Source organism: Enhydra lutris, unplaced genomic scaffold (genome assembly GCF_002288905.1).
Source record: "Enhydra lutris kenyoni isolate GAN:26980312 unplaced genomic scaffold, ASM228890v2 scaffoldscaffold59, whole genome shotgun sequence".
Classification (NCBI taxonomy): Eukaryota; Metazoa; Chordata; class Mammalia; order Carnivora; family Mustelidae; genus Enhydra; species Enhydra lutris.
Window position 1 is genome coordinate 11,586,657 of NW_019154143.1, and position 19,580 is coordinate 11,606,236.

Consider the following 19,580-nt stretch of genomic DNA (forward strand, 5'->3'; position numbering starts at 1 on the left):
AGAAAGAATGTACATTTTCTGAGGTAGTGGGGGAAAACATGGTATACCTTCGTCGTCATTGAGGCATTTGATTTTGGTTAATACTGCTTACATTGGAGGGAAGTAAAGCTGAAAAGGAAAGGTGGGGCCAAAATCAGAAGGAGCTTGAGTCGTATATTCAGGTTGTTCCATTGGCTTCATGTGATGGGAAAGCCCACCTGCCCTCGCCTCACTCCTCTTCCCCAGGGAAAGGGCTGTGAAGTTTCTTGAATACCCTTCTAGGGAACTGAAAAGTATATACTGTGTGTTGTGTTTCTCCCTCTCTCTTTTTTTTTTTATTTATTTATTTGACAGACAGCGATCACAAGTAGGCAGAGAGGCAGGCAGAGAGAGAGGAAGGGAAGCAGACTCCCTGCTGAGCAGAGAGCCTGATGCAGGACTTGATCCCAGGACTCTGGGATCGTGACCTGAGCCGAAGGCAGAGGCTTTAACCCACTGAGCTACCCAGGTGCCCCACTCTCCCTCTCTTTTTAAAAGTACATAATAATTGGGACACATGGGTGGCACACTTAGGCGTCCAACTCTTGGTTTTGGCTCAGGTCATGATCTCAGGGTCATGAGATCAAACCCTGAGTCAGGTTCCAAATTCAGTGCCGAGTCTACTTAGGACTCTCTCCTTTGCCCCACCCCATTGTGCATGTGTGCTCGTGTGCACGCGCATACACACACACACACACACACACACACACACACACATTTTCTCTCTCTCTCTCTCATAAATAGATACATCTTTTTTGTAAAAGTATTTAATAATTATGCAGAAATACATACATACACATATACACTGCTCTTCACCTTCTTGTTTAAGATGTTTCTTTCCATATCATCTTGTATAGATATACCCCATTTTTTTTTTTTAAGTAGGCTCCATGCCCAATGTGGGGCTTCAGCTCACGACCCTGAAGTTGAGAGCAGCTTGCTCTACTGATGGAGCCAGCCAGCTCTCCCTCGATCTCCCACATTATTTTTAATGGCTCTTTGGCATTCCATGATATGAATGTAGCCTAATTTATAGAAGCAGTCCCTAATTATTAAGCACTTTGCTTCTAGGATTATTGTTATTATCAGCAATCCTTTCTGAATGTATTTTTTACCTAGCAAATGTGGCTCAGTCGGTACGCTTTATTTTCACCAGTAAGATTAGCAGTTCACCTTTTGTTAGGGGTTAAGTTAACAAGTAGTGGGCAGGGAGGGTAAACCTAACAGGGAGAAAAAAAGTAGAGCAGGAAGTTCCCTTCCCTGAACATTGAAGAACTGCTTTCCAGAAAGATCTTATCCAGTTACACTTTCACCAGCAGGGCTTGGAGCTCCACCTTCACTGTTGGATTGCTAATAATTTTTCCTAATTTGAGAGTAAAATTAGTTAAATATTCGTTATTTGAATTTATAAGAAATTTTTAAAATGTAAATATTTCTGTATGTAATGACGCTTTTAGATATCAACTGAAAACCGAACAGGTTTAAATATACTAGGAAAACTACTCCTTGTTTCTGATGTAGATATGCCTTCATGCCGTTAATCGATGATTCTGATGATGAAATTGAAGAATTTATGGTACCATCTGAAAACTTAAGTAAGTGACATGTTCTCTTATTAAATGACCGTTGTATTGTACCTTTACTTATGATGCAAAGTCAGATATATTTTTTTTCCTATTAAAATAATTTTAAAACTATATCTGCCCAAACCCCTTTTATGGTAGACAGTCACAAAAGGAAGTCAGTAACGAAATTTTCATGATCATTAATGTAGTTTGTGCTTTTGCTACTTGTTTGCTTTTAAAGTCTACGTATTAAAGTAGGTATACTGTTTCACACTAATAATTTAGTTTAGATTTTGCTTAGCTCCTAATAATCTTCTTAACGAGGATTGCTAAATTTTCTTGAATCACCTCTTCTTGCTTTTCAGAATTATAAATATCTGTTCATTCCCATAGCATTTGTAATTATAGTTTTAGTGCTATTTTCATCTTTCAATTAATTTCTACATAGCACTTTATCATTTTATTAATTTTTTTTAAGATTTTATTTATTTATTTGACAGAAATCACAAGTAGGCAGAGAGGCAAGCAGAGAGAGGGCGGGGAGGCAGGCTTCCCTCTGAGCAGAGAGCCTGATGTGGGACTCGATCCCAGGACCCTGGGATCATGACCTGAGCCGAAGGCAGAGGCTTTAACCCACTGAGCTACCCAGGTGCCCCTCATTTTATTAATTTTAACCATAGTACTTGGAACATCTGTTAAGGCAACAATACATAATTCAGTTGCTGAGAATAAGTAAGTGTAGAGCTATAATGTGTTTATGAATTGTAACTCTCAATATTATTAAGCAGTCAGTACCACAGTCTGATGAGTAGAATCAGTGCAATCCCAATCATAATTCTAACTGACCTTAAAAAAAAAATAGTTAATGTGATTTTATTTTTTTAAAAGATTTTATTTACTTATTTTAGAGAGTTGTTTTTTTAAAAATTTATTTTAGAGAGAAAGACTGAAAGAGCATGGGGGTAGGGCAGAGGGAGAAAAGAATCTTAAGCAGGCACCCCACTGAGCACTGAGCCTGACATGGGGCTTGATCCCAGGACCCTGAGATCATGGCCTGAGCTAAAATCAAGAGTCAGACGCTCAACCGACTGTGGCATTCAGGTGCCCCAGTTAATCTGATTTTAAAATATGTGTGAAAAAGTAAAGGACCTAGAAGAGCCCATTCTTTTTTTTTTAATTAATTAATTTATTTATTTATTTATTTATTTATTTAAGATAGAGAGCATGGGCATAGGTAGGGGGAGGCAGAGAAAGAAGCAGACTCCCCACTGAGCAGAGAACATGATTCAGGAGCCCAAACATTCTTGTAGTTACAACATGGACAAATCTTGAAAACATTATACTAAGTGAAAGAAGCCAATCCTATAGATCACAAATTGTATGATTCCAGTTAAATGAAAAGTTCATAAAAGGAAAATCCATACAGCAGTGCCTGGGTGGCTCAGTAGGTTAAGCCTCTGCCTTCGGCTCACATCATGTTCTCAGAGTCCTAGAATCAAGCCCCGTACCAGGCTCTGCTCGGCAGGGAGCCTGCTTCCCCCTCTCCCTGCCTCTCTGCCTGCTTGTGATCTCTCTTTCTGTGAAATGTATAAATAAAAAAAAATTTTTTTATTAAAAGGAACATTATTTAAAAAAAAAAGTTAAATCCATAGAGACAGAATGATAGACATGCAGTTTCTTTTTAGGGTAATGAAAATCTTTTTGTTGTTGTTGTTTCTTTCTTTCTTTTTTTTTTTGAAGATTTTATTTATTGGGGCACCTGGGTGGCTCAGTGGGTCAAGTGTCTGCCTTCGGCTCAGGTCATAATCCCAGGGTCCTGGGATTGAGCCCCACATTGGGCTCCCTGCTCAGCGGGAAGCCTGCTTCTCCCTCTCCCTCTGCCTGCTGCTCCCCCCTTCTTGTGCTCTCTCTCATTCTCTGTCAAATAAAGAAAAAATCTTTTTAAAAAAGTACCATTTAAAGATACTATTTTTTTTTGTCAGAAATTGAGAGCAGGAGTGAGGGGAAAAGCAGAGGGAGAAGCAGGCTCCCCTCTGAGCAAGGAGCCCGATGTGGGACTTGATCCTAGGACCTTGGGGTCATGCATGACCTGAGCAGAAGGCAGATGCTTAACTGACTGAGCTACCTAGGCATCCAGAAAATCTTCTGAAATTAGTGGTGATGGTTGTCCTGAAATCTACCGAATTGTACACTTCAAGATGGTACATTTTATAGTGTGGAAATTCTATCTCAATAAATAAAATTAATGGACTTATAGTAATTTCAAGACTTATGAAAATTTCAAGTTATACTAATCAAGATAGTGTGATATTGGCAGAAGGATGGAGAAACACAGCAATGTTTCAAAATATAGTTCAGGGGTGCCTGGGTGGCTCAGTCATTAAGTGTCTGCCTTTGGCTCAGGTCATGATCCCAGGTCATGGGATCAAGCCCTGCATCAGGCTCCCTGCTCAGTGGAGAGCCTACCTCTCTCTCCCCCACTCCCCCTGCTTGTGTTCCCTCTCTCTCTGTGTCTCTCTCTGTCAAATAAATAAATAAAATCTTTAAAAAATAAAAAAGTCCAGAAATAAATCCACACGTATATGGTCAGTTGATACTGTTGTCATTACTGCATTAAAATAACATTCTGGAGAACGTACTTTTCGAAGTACCCAGTTGATTTCACATAGTAGGTTTCTAAAGGTTTTGCTTTTTAAAAGGAATGCAACAAAGGCACCTGGGGGACCCAGTTGGTTGAAAGTCCTGTTCTTGGTTTCAGTTTAGGTCATAATCTCAGGATTGTGGGATCTGGCCCCAGATCAAGCCCCTGCTAGGCGTGGAGTCTGCTTGGGATTCTCTTTCTCCCTCCCCTTCTGCCCTTCCCCCCTCTATAAATAAATAAATGAAATTTTAAAATATTAATAATAAAAGGAATGCAATAATTAAAGTAGTTCCAAACTGGAAACCTCATTCATCAACTGATCTTTACAAGAGAACCACGATGTTCTATGAGGACACAATAGTATTGTCAACAAAGAGTTCTGGAACAACTAGATGAACACATGGAGGAAAATTCACCTAGACTTCTTATACAGATATCACATAATAATAAATTCAGGATGGACCACAGACCTAGATGTGAGAACGTAAACTATAACTCTTCTGCGGGCACCTGGGTGGCTCAGTCGGTTAAATGTCTGACTCTTGATTTCAGCTCAGGTCATGATCTTAGGGTTGTGAAATTGGGCCCCATGTTGGGCTCTGAGCTGGGTATGGAACGTGCTTAGGATTCTCTCTCTCCCTCCCTTTTCCCTCCCCCCCCAAAAAAACTATTAACTCGTCTGAAAGAAAACAAAATATCTTAAAAACCTTAGGTTAGACAGTTTCTTAGAACATAAGCAGTTACCATACAATTTTAAAAACTAGTAAATTGACTTTACAAAAATTAAAATACTCATCCAGAGAAACAAGAAAACAAAGGGCCAGGCTGAGACTTGAATAAAAAATTCTCTGTACATATATCTGAGAAAAGACTTGTATCTAAAATATAAGTAAAATTCCTATCAATCAATAAAATATAACTCAATTTGTAAAAACAAAAAAATACTTGAATAGACACATCACCAAAGAAGACAAAGGAATGACTAATAAGCATGTGAAAAGGTGCTCAGTATAATTGGTTATCAGGGAAACACAAAACTAGAGTGAGAAACCACCACATACCCACTAGAATGGTTAAAATTTAAAAGACTGACAGCATGAAATGTTGGAGAGGATATAGAAGAGCTAGCTCACTCAGACACTACTGGAAGGAGTGTAAAGTACTAAGACTTCTTTAAAAAAACAATTTGGTTCTAAAAATTTAAAAAAAAATTGATTTTTAAAAAGTTGAACCTATGCCTACCATACAACCCAGCCATTCTTTTTTTTTTTTTTTTTAAGACTATATTTATTTATTTGAGAGAGCATGAGAGGAGAGAGGTCAGCAGGAGAAGCAGACTCCCTGCTGAGCAGGGAGCCTGATGTGGGACTCGATCCCGGGACTCCAGGATCATGACCTGAGCCGAAGGCAGTCGCTTAACCAACTGAGCCACCCAGGCGCCCCCAACCCAGCCATTCTATGCCAAGCTATTTATTTATCCAGAAAAAATTATAGAAATGAAAGTAATATTCATAGAAAGACACTGATGTACACTATTATTTTCCAGCAGGTTTATTCTTAATAGTTTAAAACTGGATATAGCCCAGTGTCCATCAACAATAGATAAGTATTTGTGGTATACCCACACAACATGGCCCACACAGTAGATAAAGTAGCCCACACAGCGGGCTCCTGTTCCATCTCAAAAGTAACCAACACTGCAACATAAATCTCAAAACCTTTATGTTGAGTGAAAGCAGGCAAATCCAAAAGAATACAGAGCCCATGGATTATGGTTCTATATGTGAAATTCCAGAACAGGCAGAACTAAGCAGTGGTGATTATGTGAATCAGAACAATGATTGCTTCTGGTAGGATTAGGATTGACCAGAAAGGAATTTAAAGAACCTTCTATAATGTTGGAAATGTTAAAGGTCTCACCTGAGGTGGTAGTTACACAAGTGTATATGCTTGTAAAATCTCCTAGACTGTACACTTAAAATTTGTGTATTTTATTATCTGTATTGCACCTTAATTTTAAAAATCAGTGTATTGCCCCATTGAGAGAATAGATCTCAAATGTTGGGATTTTAAATATCCCCATGGAGGGGCATCTGGGTGGCTCAGTCGTTGAGTGTCTCCCTTCAGCTCGGGTCATGATCCCCGGGTCCTGGGTTCGGGCCCCCGCATCGGGCTCCCTGCTTGGCGGGAAGTCTGCTTCTCCCTTTCCCACTCCCCCTGCTTATGTTCCCTCTCTCGCTGTGTCTCTCTGTCATATAAATAAATAAATAAAAAACATTTTTTTTAAAAGATTTTATTTACTTATTTGACAGACAAGTATGCAGAGAGGCAGGCAGAGACAGAGAGAGGAGGAAGCAGGCTCCCCCTGAGCAGAGAGCCCGATGTGGGGCTCAATCCCAGGACCCTGGGACCACGACCTGAGCCGAAGGCAGAGGCTTTAACCCACTGAGCCACCCAGGCGCCCCAATAAATAAAATATTAAAAAAAAAATACCCCCATGGAAACATTTTTTGATCAAGGAACCTCATTTTCATTCATTATAGCACTTCATGATTATAATATACCAATTGACCTTGTTTATGGAGAAACAGGATTTGCAAATTATTTTAATAATTAAGATGAATACTTATGGGACATAAATTACATGTCAGACACCTTGTATACACTAACTTGTTTAATGCTCATCAGAACCCTATGAAGTGGAGATCAGTATTATCCCATTGTGTTGCTGGGGACACTGAGTCACAGAAAGTTAACTGCTTTGCCCAGGGTTGCATAGGGAGACCCAGAATCCTAGATGGGGCAGTCTAGTTCCAGGACTCATGCTCTTAACCTCTGCTCTGAAACTGCTGGCAGAAAGGAGAGCCTCGGTCAGATAGGAAGAAAGAAAATCCTCTTCCCTATTTTATTTTGACCATAGGTACATTCCAAAATGTACGCATCAGAGAAGTAAAGGCATAGCCAAAGATGTTTTATTATTAAATATGATACTGCAAATTCTACAGATTTTTATTTTTACTTTATTTTTTAAAAGATTTTCTTTATTCATGAGAGAGAGAGGCAGAGGCAGAGGGAGGAGCAGGCTCCCTAGAGAGCAGGGACCGTGATGCAGGACTTGATCCAGAATCTCAGGATCGCAACCTGAGCTGAAGGCAGACGCTTAACTGACCAAGACACAGGGGCGCCTCATCTATAGATTTTTTAAATCCATAAACTTTAAAATGTATTGAAACTATCTAAGGAAATATGTATTTATGTTTGCTTGTATGTTTAAATTCCTCTAAAACTAGAATTCTAAACTAGCATCTTGAAAACCTTGTTGTTATTGGAAACATTTGTGAAATCTATTAATTTTTGCCATTCCTCTTACATTTCCAAGTTGTATGTTAAAGTCAGCACCCTGCCTGAAGCTTCCAGTATTAACTCTTCTTTAAATATACGCAAATGTGAATAATTAGTATACATATAAATCTCTCTATATAAACATATCTTTGTTGGGTTATTAAATGTGAGATTATGAAAGAAAATAACATTTTCTAATTTATATATTTCTCTCCATAATGTTTCTCATTATAGCTGAAGGAATAAAATTAAGAGTCTCAAAAACGGTTTCCAACGGAACAGCTAAACCTGCTACTTCTGATAATTTTGTGAGTATAGGATATTTTAACAGAGTCTGTGTCACATTCACTGACTGTCAGGAAAACTTTTTCTACTAAGATTTTTTTGTATGACATTCGGTGTTACTGAGCAGCAACACTAGTTAAGCCTGCTGGCCGTTACTGCGGTAGACTCCGGCTGCCAGGGCCGTTCTTGGACACTGCATGAGCGTCGCTGGGAGCATGTTCAACTCGCGGGCTCAGGCCCACCGCAGACCTACTGAGTCTAAATCTGCTTCTTCACAGGATCCCAGAGATGACTCACATGCACACTAAAGATGGAGAAGCTTTGACATAGTAGAAGCTTGTGTTAATTTTTCAACATTTTTAAAGTGATTTTTGAAGCCATTTCAGATAACATCTGCTATCTGTTAGGAAAGGACTTTATGTATTGCCTGTGTAGTTAACAAAATTAGCATTTGTTACAGAACTGTGGAAGTTTGAAGAAAATGGCAAAATAGAGAGTAGAGATAAGTTTTTTAAAATATTTTATGCATATTAATTAGGCACAGTGGGAGTGCCTCTCATATAGTTTTATATTCTGCTTTCTTATAGTTAATATATGTTGTGATCAACAGAGTATGAAATTTATGTATGCTTATAAATTCTGACAGGATAGATGACCCAGGAGAACAGTTTGATCTGTTGGTTTTGGTGAATTTTTTCATTTTTATTTTTGATAATAATTTTTAAATGTGTTTTTTAAGTAGTTTTATGGTGATTTAAACTTTTTAAAAATTACAACAGTTTTAATTATCTGGTGTTAGAGCTATTAAAGTTTAAATTCATTAAGATATTTTCCTTTTGGGATGCCAGGGTGGCTCAGTCGTTGGGCATCTGCCATTGGCTTGGGTTTGTGATCCTGGGGTCCTGGGTTCGGGCCCCGCTTCGGGCTCCCTGCCCAGTGGCAAGCCTGCTTCTCCCACTCCCCCACCCTGTTTGTGTTCCCTCTCTCACTGTGTCTCTCTCTGTCAAAATGGATAGAATCTTTTAAAAAAAAAAACATTTTCCTTTTATTTTAGAGATATGTGTCAGTTTATTTTATTTTATATTTTTTAAGATTTTATTAATTTATTTGACAGAGAGAGGGATCACGAGTAGGGGAAGGAACAGAGGAAGAAACAGACTCCCCACTGAGCAGGGAGCCTAGTGTGGGACTCGATCTCAGGTCCCTGGGATCGTGACGGGAGCCGAAGGCCGACACTTAACTGACTGAGCCACCCAGGCATCCCTGTCTCACTTTATTTTAAAACTCCATGCTTGCAAACACATCAAGGGAATACTTTTTCATTTCCCTAAATTAAGGGCAGTCAGCTCTTAATCAGAAGCCTTATCTCAAGACTTATTTCTGCTTGAGACTCACTCAGAGAATTGGGGTTCCTATTAATACTGGCTCAGCTGCCTTGTTTCTCTCCTAGGTGAGCAAGATGTGATTAATACTAGAACCAAAGTATTCCATGTAGCCAGATTACAAAGAAACATTTTGATTTATTTTATTTAATAAATCAAGATACTTAATATACCTTTTATTTTTCTTTCTCCCTGTGAGATAACCATAAGTAAGTCTCTGTTAAGAAACAGATACCCTGACCGACCTGCTTTCCTTTCCTTGTCTCCTGCAGAGAGATGAGCATAAATAGAAGTGACAGAAATAAATAGGCTTTTGTAAATTTAGTAATAAGCAACTACTTGATTTTTAACGATGACTTCAGAGGAGTGGTCGTCACTAGGTGCTTGTTATTTTGTACTCCAGTTGCACCATCTCCTGGATCGGGTATAACAATACCACATTTGGCTATTGGGAGCTCTTGAACTCAGTCATCCCTGAGAACTACAGAGAGTTGATTCAGAGTTCAACTTACTGAAATTTGCCCCAGACAGTACAAAATTCCAGTTTGGTTTTGCTTTTGCAAACCAAACTGTCATCTTTTTCTTTTGAAAGATTATAAACTCATCATATAAAAACTTGAACAAATTAGGAGGCATAATGAATGCTAGGAGTAAAAAAACAATAAAAATCAATATTCTTGCTATTTTCAGTCTTATAAATAAACTGTGTTTCTACTATGGTTTTTCAGGACAAAGAAATAAAACCTGTGAATCTAATAAAAACCAAGAAGTATGAAATTCTGAAATCCAAATTTTTGTTTCTTTGCCTGTTTAAGAAAATACTGGCATAATTTCTGTGTGGCCTACATGCCAACTTCTTAGGAGATGTAGAAATGAAAAGGATTGTGCATTTGAATTTAAATGCTTAAATTTATATACATTATACCTTAAAATTCTACTTTCAGGGATACTAAGCAAATGCTAATATATAAATATTTATTTCTACAGGATGAAGATTTGAAGTGGGTAGAAGAAAATATTCCCTCCTCATTCACAGATGTGTAAATATCCTCTGTTAAAGTTTGATTCTAAAATTTAGGATATCGTATAAAGAGATAATTTTCATACTTTGTCATGTGCTTTTCAAATATCGTACCTCTATATGTTTTTATAAGCCCCCATCACTAGTGAATGACCAGTTTCATGTCATGTTTGTTGGTGAACCGAGGTGTTTATTTCCATTGGCTGTGTCCCTCCAGAAATGAGAATTTGTAGATCACAGACTATGCCTATATTCGGCTTTAGTACATACACTGGCCTTTTAATGACATTGTTGTCTGTTTTTGTTTTGTTTCAGGGCTCTTCCAGTGTTAGTGGATTCAGACGAGGTAAAACATTTTTTGCGTATTTTCTTGGTGCTGTTATTTTCACAAAGTAGAAGTGTATTTCAGAAAGAAATTCTGGAAATTTATAAAATGATGACAAATTCAGCAGGTTGGAAGACTGCACTGGTTTGTCAGTAAAGTATAAAGGAGCTCGATCCGCATTTAAAACAGGAGAAAGATAAGCGCTTGTTGGTATGAAGGAAGGGAGAATTGTAAGATTTCAAGTCTATGATTTTCTAACTTCTTGTATGTCGGTAAGAGTTTAGAATACTTTAAGATGGCAGTTTGTCTAAATTAATCTATACTTGACATATTTTGGGGGGATATTAAATAGAGTTTCTATCTCATATTTATTTATTAACCTGGAGATTTGAATAGAAGATGTGGATTTGGGAAGGTTTGGGGGAGAAAAATGAGTTACAGATCATCTGGACATTGGAGTGTGGCCCACGACGGGAAGAAGTCTGAATTACAAGAATTAAAGGGTGGATATGGGGACAGGAGCTTACAGGAAGGAACTGCAGAGGACCATGAGTGGTAGCCTAGGTGTGATTTAGGTGGTGGCCGGGGAGCAGGAGAGAACCCGCGGCTGTGTTGACGGAAGGGAAGGGCGGTGACCGGCTGTAGCAGGCTGATCTGACGGTAGGCGGCAAGTTTTGAGGAGGCTGCAGTAGACACGCACCTGGCTACAAAGGAGTTGAACTTGAGGATTTAGAACTCTACAGAAAGACACGCCCTGGAGAATTGCTTTTAAACGGGCACTTAGAGGATTCATATAAATAATTTTGTAATTTCAAATACATGAATTGTGTAAAGTGAGGCAGATCCCCAGAGGAACTCTGCCTCGGAGATCCATGTTAGCCCCTTCCCTGCATCTCCCTGCTAATTCTGAACTCCAGACGTTTCCCAGCTAGCAGGCTGTTCAGGTTTTCTGAACTTGCCAACGGATATTGAGCATACCTCACTAGAAGTATGTATTATCTGGTGTTTATTTTCTGTATCTAATATTTTTGTGTGTACCAGTGACTCTACTTAGTCCCCCACAAAATCGTGACCATTGAAAGATTAGAGAATTCTGTTATGTTCTGGAAGGAGCATCAACATTTGCAAGTATATCATCTTTTGTTGTTGTTGTTGTTGTTTTTTAAGGAAATCATGACCAGATCTGAAATGGCAGAAAAAATGTTCTCGTCAGAAAAGATAATGTGATTGAAACCCATAGAAGTGACACCTAGTTAACGGTGAAGGCCTTCCTCAAGACTGAAAGCGGGCTTTGTTTTGATGGAGTGCAACAAGATTTCATTGCATTATCTTGGACATCTGTGTATTACAACTAAGAATTCAGGTGGTATGAGGGTTCTACGACCATTTTAAGCTGCTCTGGAATGTCGGCTTCATGTCCATCAAATTGCCTGGATTTGGAAATAATGTAAGAAAAGTATTATGATTAAAAAAATATGCCCAAATCCCCTTAGCTGAGCGGTTAATAGGGACGTGGATTTGGGTTTTCTCTTTTCTCTGGAAAATATGATGATTCCAGACTTAAAAATATTTTTTACATAAACACTCCTACTGTCACTAACCTTTGAGGTAGATGATGTGACTCTTCTGTAGTAAAGCAGCATCTCCATCTCTTGGGTGTATAGTTACTAGATGCAATAATAATTTTCTTTGACTTTTATACTGAAGTGATTTGAAATTAAGTACAATTTGGTTAGCCTTAGAACATGAGCATGTTTATATGGTTAGCTTTGGTGTGTGTGTGTACATATACATACGGGTCCACACAAAGTCCTTGTTTGTGAATATCACCATGCACACCAAATCAGAGTTGGGTCCTCTCTGAGCTCAGGGGAACACAAGTACACAGGAAAGAGGTCTTGATCACTTCCAAGGATTTGCTCTGTCATTGTCCCCTCAGGCCATATGTGCACGTGCTGCTGCGGAATCTGTCTGGGGCAGGTGCTAGACATGTGGCCATATTGCAGTTCCTCTCTGGCAAGCTGGGGGGCTCACTACCAGTGACCCTTGTAGATGCTAGAACACCCTTTACATAATCTTGGTTTATTCGGTTTCATAATGAAACATGTATTTACCTGCACAGTATGTCACTATTAATCTTGTAATAATTCCTTAACCTTTAATCATGTTTTACAGATCACTTTGTTACATTATGTATGTAATACATGATTTGAGAATTTTTTGTTTTAATATTTTTTTAAGTGCAGAACATTCTAAACTTGAAAAGTAGTTGAATGTAGAATGTTGGAAATGTGAATGTTTTGCTGCTTTCATGACCAAAGATACAGGGCTAGTGGACATTTAGAATAGGAATAAAAGTTAGAATCTTGTAGCTCTTTTTTGAATTGAGAATGACTTCAGAGAATTTTGATTGAGAAGCATTTAAAGTCTTAACCAGTACAAACATTTAAGTATAACTGTTAATTTATTTTCATTGTGAAGCTACAAAACAGAAGTTTTTCTTCCAAACCTGCCTTTTCGATTTATTTCTCATTTACTCATGTAATAGGAGTTAGCAAAAAAAAAAAAATCTAGCAATAACGTGTCTTGAAAGATACTTTCAAATTTATTTTCGGTAGGGAACATTGAACGGTTTGGGCATCCTTCCTAGGAAAAGAATGTCAGTAAGATGGGATCCATTCTGGTTTTGGTGTATTTTACCCTGGGCCCAGTTGTTGCAGAGCTGGAGGTGACCCTGCCTTCTCATTCCTAACATTTTTCTCTACTACCACCCGGATTTTGAGGCAGAACCCCAACTTGTCATGGCTCCAGCTGAAGTTTGAAATATAGGGTCCCGGGCTTCTAGCCTGTAGGAGCTGCAGATGTAGTGGGGCAGACGTGGGGGGGGGTCGGTGGTGAGCCTATAGAAACATCTCTTTCCACAGGGAAAGATAAAGGATGTGATGTGTGTAGCTCAGCTCCAGGCTGAAATGCAGACTTTTCTCATCTTCCAGAATAAGCAGGATTCCCTTCTGATAACCTTGTCAGAAATGTTTTTTTTCAAAGGACATGTATGGTATCTGTCACTTTCAGTGATGATTGTGTCCTCAGGTGATGTCTCTTGACCTGAACTGAGTATGCCTGTGGAAGGTCCTCTTAGCCCCCTCACAGAAATAGGAGGGGGGGTGTCCTCGGGCTGTAGCTGTGCTTCCTCTGAAGGTCACTGGGGAAAAGGGATACCCAGGGCCGTTGTCCAGCTTATTATCCCAGCTGCTGCACGAAGTGTCCAGAAACTGGTCCTTAGAGCTTTTGAGTTTATCAGATCAGTTTGTTCTTGGGTTGCCATCAAGATGGGTCTCACTATAAATGAAGGAATCTGAGAAGAGTCCAGTTTTATGTGTTTCTAGAGAAAATGCTCAAGTGTTCTTATGCAAGTCATGTTAGATTTATATGATGTGTGAAATCTGCTTACAAGGAAATTTTCATGATTTGTGTTAGATTAGCATTTAATTGTCTGCTTTAAAGGATACTTAATTTATTTCAAAAATAAGGAAAAATAGAGGAATCGGTGTGAATTTTTTAAGACTGAGAGATGATGTTCCTTTACTTTTCCTGTAAAGAAGATAATTTTTAAATCTTTCATATCCTATAGAGAAAACCAACTTTTCCTCTGTGATACAGTACATTATGTTTGCACTACTATAATGTCAAGACTGAAAGTATAAAAAATGTACATATAAGATTAATTTTTATATCTTTTTTTTTAAAGGGGTTTGAGGTGCCTGCCTGGCTCATTCAGTAAAACATACGACTCTTGATCTTGGGATCATGAGTTCAAGCCCCACGTTAGGGGTAGAGTTTACTTTAAAAATAAATAAAAGGGGCGCCTGGGTGGCTCAGTGGGTTAAGCCGCTGCCTTCGGCTCAGGTCATGATCTCAGGGTCCTGGGATCGAGTCCCGCGTCGGGCTCTCTGCTCAGCAGGGACCCTGCTTCCCTCTCTCTCTCTCTCTCTGCCTGCCTCTCCGTCTACTTGTGATCTCTCTCTGTCAAATAAATAAATAAAATCTTTAAAAAAAAAAATAAAAAAAAATAAAAATAAATAAAAGGGGTTGAGTCTATTGCACTAAGCTATACATGACTAATTTAAAGTGGAGAGATGTTGTGCTAGATTTAAAAAAATAACTAGTTTTCTTAATGTGTCTTTGTATGATCAATAGCATGCCATAAGCAATACAAAACACCAAGCCTTATACTTACAAGAAAAAAGGTTAACATACTGGTAAAGTTCTAAACATATGAAATGTACATAAGTGACAAAGGTAGGATTTTAAGGAAATGTCAGTATATAGAGAAGCTCTGTACTGCATTAAGGAACTTCTTTAGAACTAGGAAAGCATTCCTGTGAGGAGAAAATTTAGGGGTTTGAAAAGTTATATTTTTCTATTTAAAAGTGTTAAATTATTGCATAATTTGGAAAAGGTTGCTTTGTAGGACAAAACTGTTTCAAAGATTTTTGTTTGAAAAGTTTATGTATTTTTGTGCCTTAATATTTGTTCTGACTTTTAATAAAATGCTTTCTGAAATTCTGGGTGATTGATTCTAGGATTCTGTTAGTGCTAGATTATGTGAAGCTGCAGGAAATGTAGGCCCAAATAGATGGTTATGGCAGGCTTTAAACAAAAGTCCTAAGACAGGAGACGCACTAATTAACAAATACAGAAAAGCGTTCAACCTCAGTAGTGAGCAAAGAAATGCAAAATATGGGGCGCCTGGGTAGCCTCAGTGGGTTAAATATCCAGCTCTTAGTTTCGGCTCAGGTCATGAACTCAGGTCCTGAGATTGAGCCCCTGTTGGGCTTTGCACTCAGCAGGGAGTCTGCTTGAGAGTCCCTCTCCCTCTCCTTCTGCACACTCTCTCTCTGCCCCGCCACCCAATAAATAAATAGGGGCGCCTGGGTGACTCAGTTGCTTATTATGCATTTGTTTTCAGCTCAGGTCATGATCCCAGGGTCCTGGGGTTGAGTCCTGCTTCAGGTTCCATGCTGAGCAGGGAACCTGCTTTTCCCTCTCCCTGCACATACCTCTCTCTCTTGAATAAATAAATTAAATCTTTGATAAATAAATATTTTTTAATGCAAAATAGATGGAGAATTTTAAAAATTAACAGGTTTATACTAACATTTGTAAAATCTGCTTGCAAAGTCTGATGAACACACTCAATTATAGTAATATACTTGATTCAGTCTTTGAGAAAAGAAGTTCAACAACGTGTTTATAACCTTTGGTACCTGCCAGTTCTGATGATGTTTTTATTTTTTTATTTTATTTTATTTTTTTTTCTGATGATGTTTTTAAAAATGATTCAAACTATAGAATAAGGCTTCTGCATAAAAATGTTTATTAGATGATTCTTTAAATGGAGACAGAATTAGAAACAAACTAAATAATAACAATAGAATATTAAGTGAATTAAGGTCTAGCCAGCTACTTTATGGGATACTGCAACCATTAAATTATGAAGAATTCATTATAATAACAAAATTATTTGTAAAAATAAGATACAAAGTCACTGTTGTGGACTGTCCACGAAAACACAAAGTAGAGAAAGGATTGAGTGGAAATGGACCACGGTGGCATTCATGGTTAATGTTTAGATTTAGCTAAGCTGTGGTCACAACGTGATCCAACATTTCAGAAGGTTAAGACAAAAAGAAGTTTATTTCCTGGTCATACAACAGTTCTGGGGTGGGTATAGAGGTGGGCAAGACAAGCTTCCCCCACACATGGCTCAGGGACCCAAAGTTTCTCTCTGGTGGGCCCTCCAGCTCCTAGGGCCGGTCATCTGCATGTAGCCGACAGAAGGAGAAAGGACAGCCTGGGAAGTTTTGTGGGGTGAAACCGCAAGTGCTGCTCATCACTTCCGAGCACATTCCATGGGCTCTCACATGGCCACACAAACTGCCAGGCATCCGGGAAATAAGAGCCATGCGCCTGCCTGCTATTCTACTCTGTGAAGGAGAGCATGGATTTGGGGGGGACAGCTAGTTGCACCTGCTACAGATTCTTTGGGAGCAGTGGACAAGGAAGACAAAAACTTCTGCCTTTCTATTTTCTAAGGTAAACATATGGAGAAATATCTAAAAAGTGAAAGTCCATAGTAGGCTATATAATTATCAGAAAATCTAGAAACGCGCATGGTCTCAGAACACAGCTTAATCCATTAAAAAATAAAAATCCAGGGGCACCTGGGTGGCTCAGTGGGTTAAAGCCTCTGCCTTCGGCTCAGGTCATGATCCCAGGGTCCTGGGATCGAGCACCGCATCCGGCTCTCTGCTTGGCGGGGAGCCTGCTTCCTCCCTTCTCTCTCTCTGCCTGCTGCTCTGCCTACTTGTGATCTGTCAAATAAATAAATAAAATCTTAAAAAAAAAAAAAAAATCCATCCTGCCCCAAGTAAGTAGATGGAACATGGAGAACATTCTTGGACATTCTCCCAGCCTTGGGAGCGACCAAGATGGGTATTCCCTGGAGGAAAAGGAGGTCTGTTGTTGTAATAGTGCTGATAGTTTAGGGAGGGTTGGGAGTGCTCACAGAGTGGCAGGCTCTGTTAACCATCACAGTGTCTGTAGTCAGTAAGGTGGGTGTAGCCTGTGAGTTTATAGATGAGAAAACAGACTGAGCATGGCTAAACGACTTGTCCAAAGTCACCCTCCTGGTGAATGGAAAGCTGGTATAATATTGGTGTTAAGTACCCTCAAAGGGTTTCTATGAAGTCCTGGCAGGGAGGAGGTACGTGGTTGCTTGTTAGAGGATTAAGGTCATGTATCTAAAGTGCTTGGTGCTCAGGCCTTCACAACACAGCGAAGTTACCAAAAAACGCATTGGTGATTGTCATGGAGGCTGCTGAGACCCAGCTGGCTTAAAGTCCTCCATATGAAACTCACATTCCAAGACTTATTTACATGTGTTGCAATGGCAGCTTCCCAGGGCAAGCTATTGCCTCTTAAGTGGTAATGGATTTACTACTTACTACTTTTTTTTAAAAAGGATTTTATTTATTTGACAGAGATCACAAGTAGGCAGAGAGGCAGGCAGAGAGAGAGGGGGAAGAAGCAAGCTCCCTGCCTAGCAGAGAGCCAGATGTGAAGTTCGATCCCAGCATGCTGGGATCATGACCTGAGCCAAAGGCAGAGGCTTTAACCCATGGAGCCACCCAGGCACCCCCACTTACTACTTTTTACTATTTACTACCATTGCTAAATTCCTATTAATATAAGCTGGTATGATACTGAATTCAGATGTAAATAATTTGGGCAGTATTTCCTTTAAATCCCTGAAAAAGTAGTAAGAAACTGTGTGGAAGTTTATGTACTGGAAAACTTTTAAAAGGTCTCCAGCAGATGGTGCCAAAGTAATACCTAAGAAGACGTCTGGTCTGTAATTCTTGCCTTTAAAATTTTCTTTAATTTACTTTCCAAATGCCATTAAGCAAATTTAGAGATGAAATTAAAAACAAAAACCAACAAACAAAAGAAAACTTTGTGAAAGTGGACACAAAGAGCACTGCCATTCCCAGAAAAAAATAATCAATGAATTGTATTTTTATCAAATGCATTTGTGGATTTCAAGATCTGTGAATTGGACCAAACTTCCCTACAGATAACAACTCTAGGCAAAATTTCAACGACAACTACGTGAAGACACTGGCAACAGACACAAAGCAGGGGGGCATAGGAAGGGACTCAACAACACTTGGATGAAGGGGACTACACTGAGTGATTTCCCCATTTTTTAGGGCTTTTTCACCACTAGCAGACCACAGTTCTTGCCAGATATAAAGCTTAAACCTGGATATAAACCCTGATCTTTTCCTTGCTAAATTGGAAGAAGGCAGAGATTCGAACTGCAGTAGCCACGAAGAGAAAGAAGAGAAACCCCCCAAATCACAGGCTCACCCTGGACAATGCGTGTGTGGGGACAGACGCCACGCAACCCATCCAAAGCCAAAAAAGTAGAACTGAGATTTCTGCTAACATAGGGGACAAAGTTTGACTTGAGTTGAACCCAGTAAACCGCCTGCTTACAAAAATGATGTGGGGGTGACATCAGAGATAACGAGGAACTAAGGACCTCTGGAAGTTTGTCCCTTCATAAAAACAAACAAACAAACAAACAAACAAAAAACAGTGAAAATCTCATAAAAACTTTCAGAATTAACTTTCAGAACTCTGGAAATTAACCAGTCTTGCAGCAACCTAAGGAAAATTTACTCAAGAAAAAATGCCTGAATTTCAGTAAGAACACCAAGCTTTCCTTCCATCTGTCCTACTCCCCTACCCTGTTCCCCAGCATATAACAGTGGCATTCTAAATTAAGGGCCCACATTCCCAGTATTGCAGGGGGCATTCATTCCTTGGAATTCACAACTAGAAAGGCTTGTCTTTATTTGACCTGGGCCAGAGCTTGCCCAGTGTTTAAAAACCTCTTCCTTGGGGAAGTTTGTTAAAAAATATTCTCGGTGAAGTGTTCTAATGTTGTTGCTGCCCGAGGCAATAAATAACAATGGAAGCAAACAATAGACTAACCAAAAGCCTCAAAAGGTAAAACTAAAAAGAAAAGCTCCAATGTAGTTCTGGGAATCTGAAAGGCCACATGCATATGTATGGCTTTGCACAGCAGAGTATAAGCAGGAAGCGAAGGTTAAGGTAGACTTGTAAACTAGCTGCATGAGAGCTGAAGTGTGTCCTACCCTACACACAAGCACCGTGACAAACACCAGGAGATTTATTGGTTCCAAGAATTTAAGGAAAATCCTGTCCAGTAGTTAGCTGTCCACCAGATAACTGAATAGAGACTTCAGTGGCCATGTATTAAAAGATAGAGTTGTTACAGAATTAGTTCAGAGATGTCACTAAACAAACATCACAACAAGCGGCAACAACAAAAACCCTGGGAAGAGGGAAAAATCTGATTTCCAGAGTTGCCACATTATTTTATCCAGTTTTCACCAAAAAATTATGACAC

At 39.1% G+C, this 19,580-nt stretch overlaps 1 protein-coding gene across 1 annotated transcript in view; it reads left to right on the top strand.

Moving 5' to 3' along the window:
* Window positions 1-13,149, top strand: part of LOC111158423 (transmembrane protein 87B) — a 49,505-nt gene extending 36,356 nt beyond the window's left edge. The window contains exons 15-19 of the mRNA XM_022520425.1: window positions 1,540-1,613; window positions 7,801-7,874; window positions 10,221-10,273; window positions 10,570-10,600; window positions 11,747-13,149. Of these exons, the coding sequence (XP_022376133.1) occupies window positions 1,540-1,613; window positions 7,801-7,874; window positions 10,221-10,273; window positions 10,570-10,600; window positions 11,747-11,806 (292 nt within the window). The 3' untranslated portion in view covers window positions 11,807-13,149. The remainder of the gene's footprint in view (window positions 1-1,539; window positions 1,614-7,800; window positions 7,875-10,220; window positions 10,274-10,569; window positions 10,601-11,746) is intronic.
* The last annotated feature ends 6,431 nt before the right edge of the window (window positions 13,150-19,580 follow it).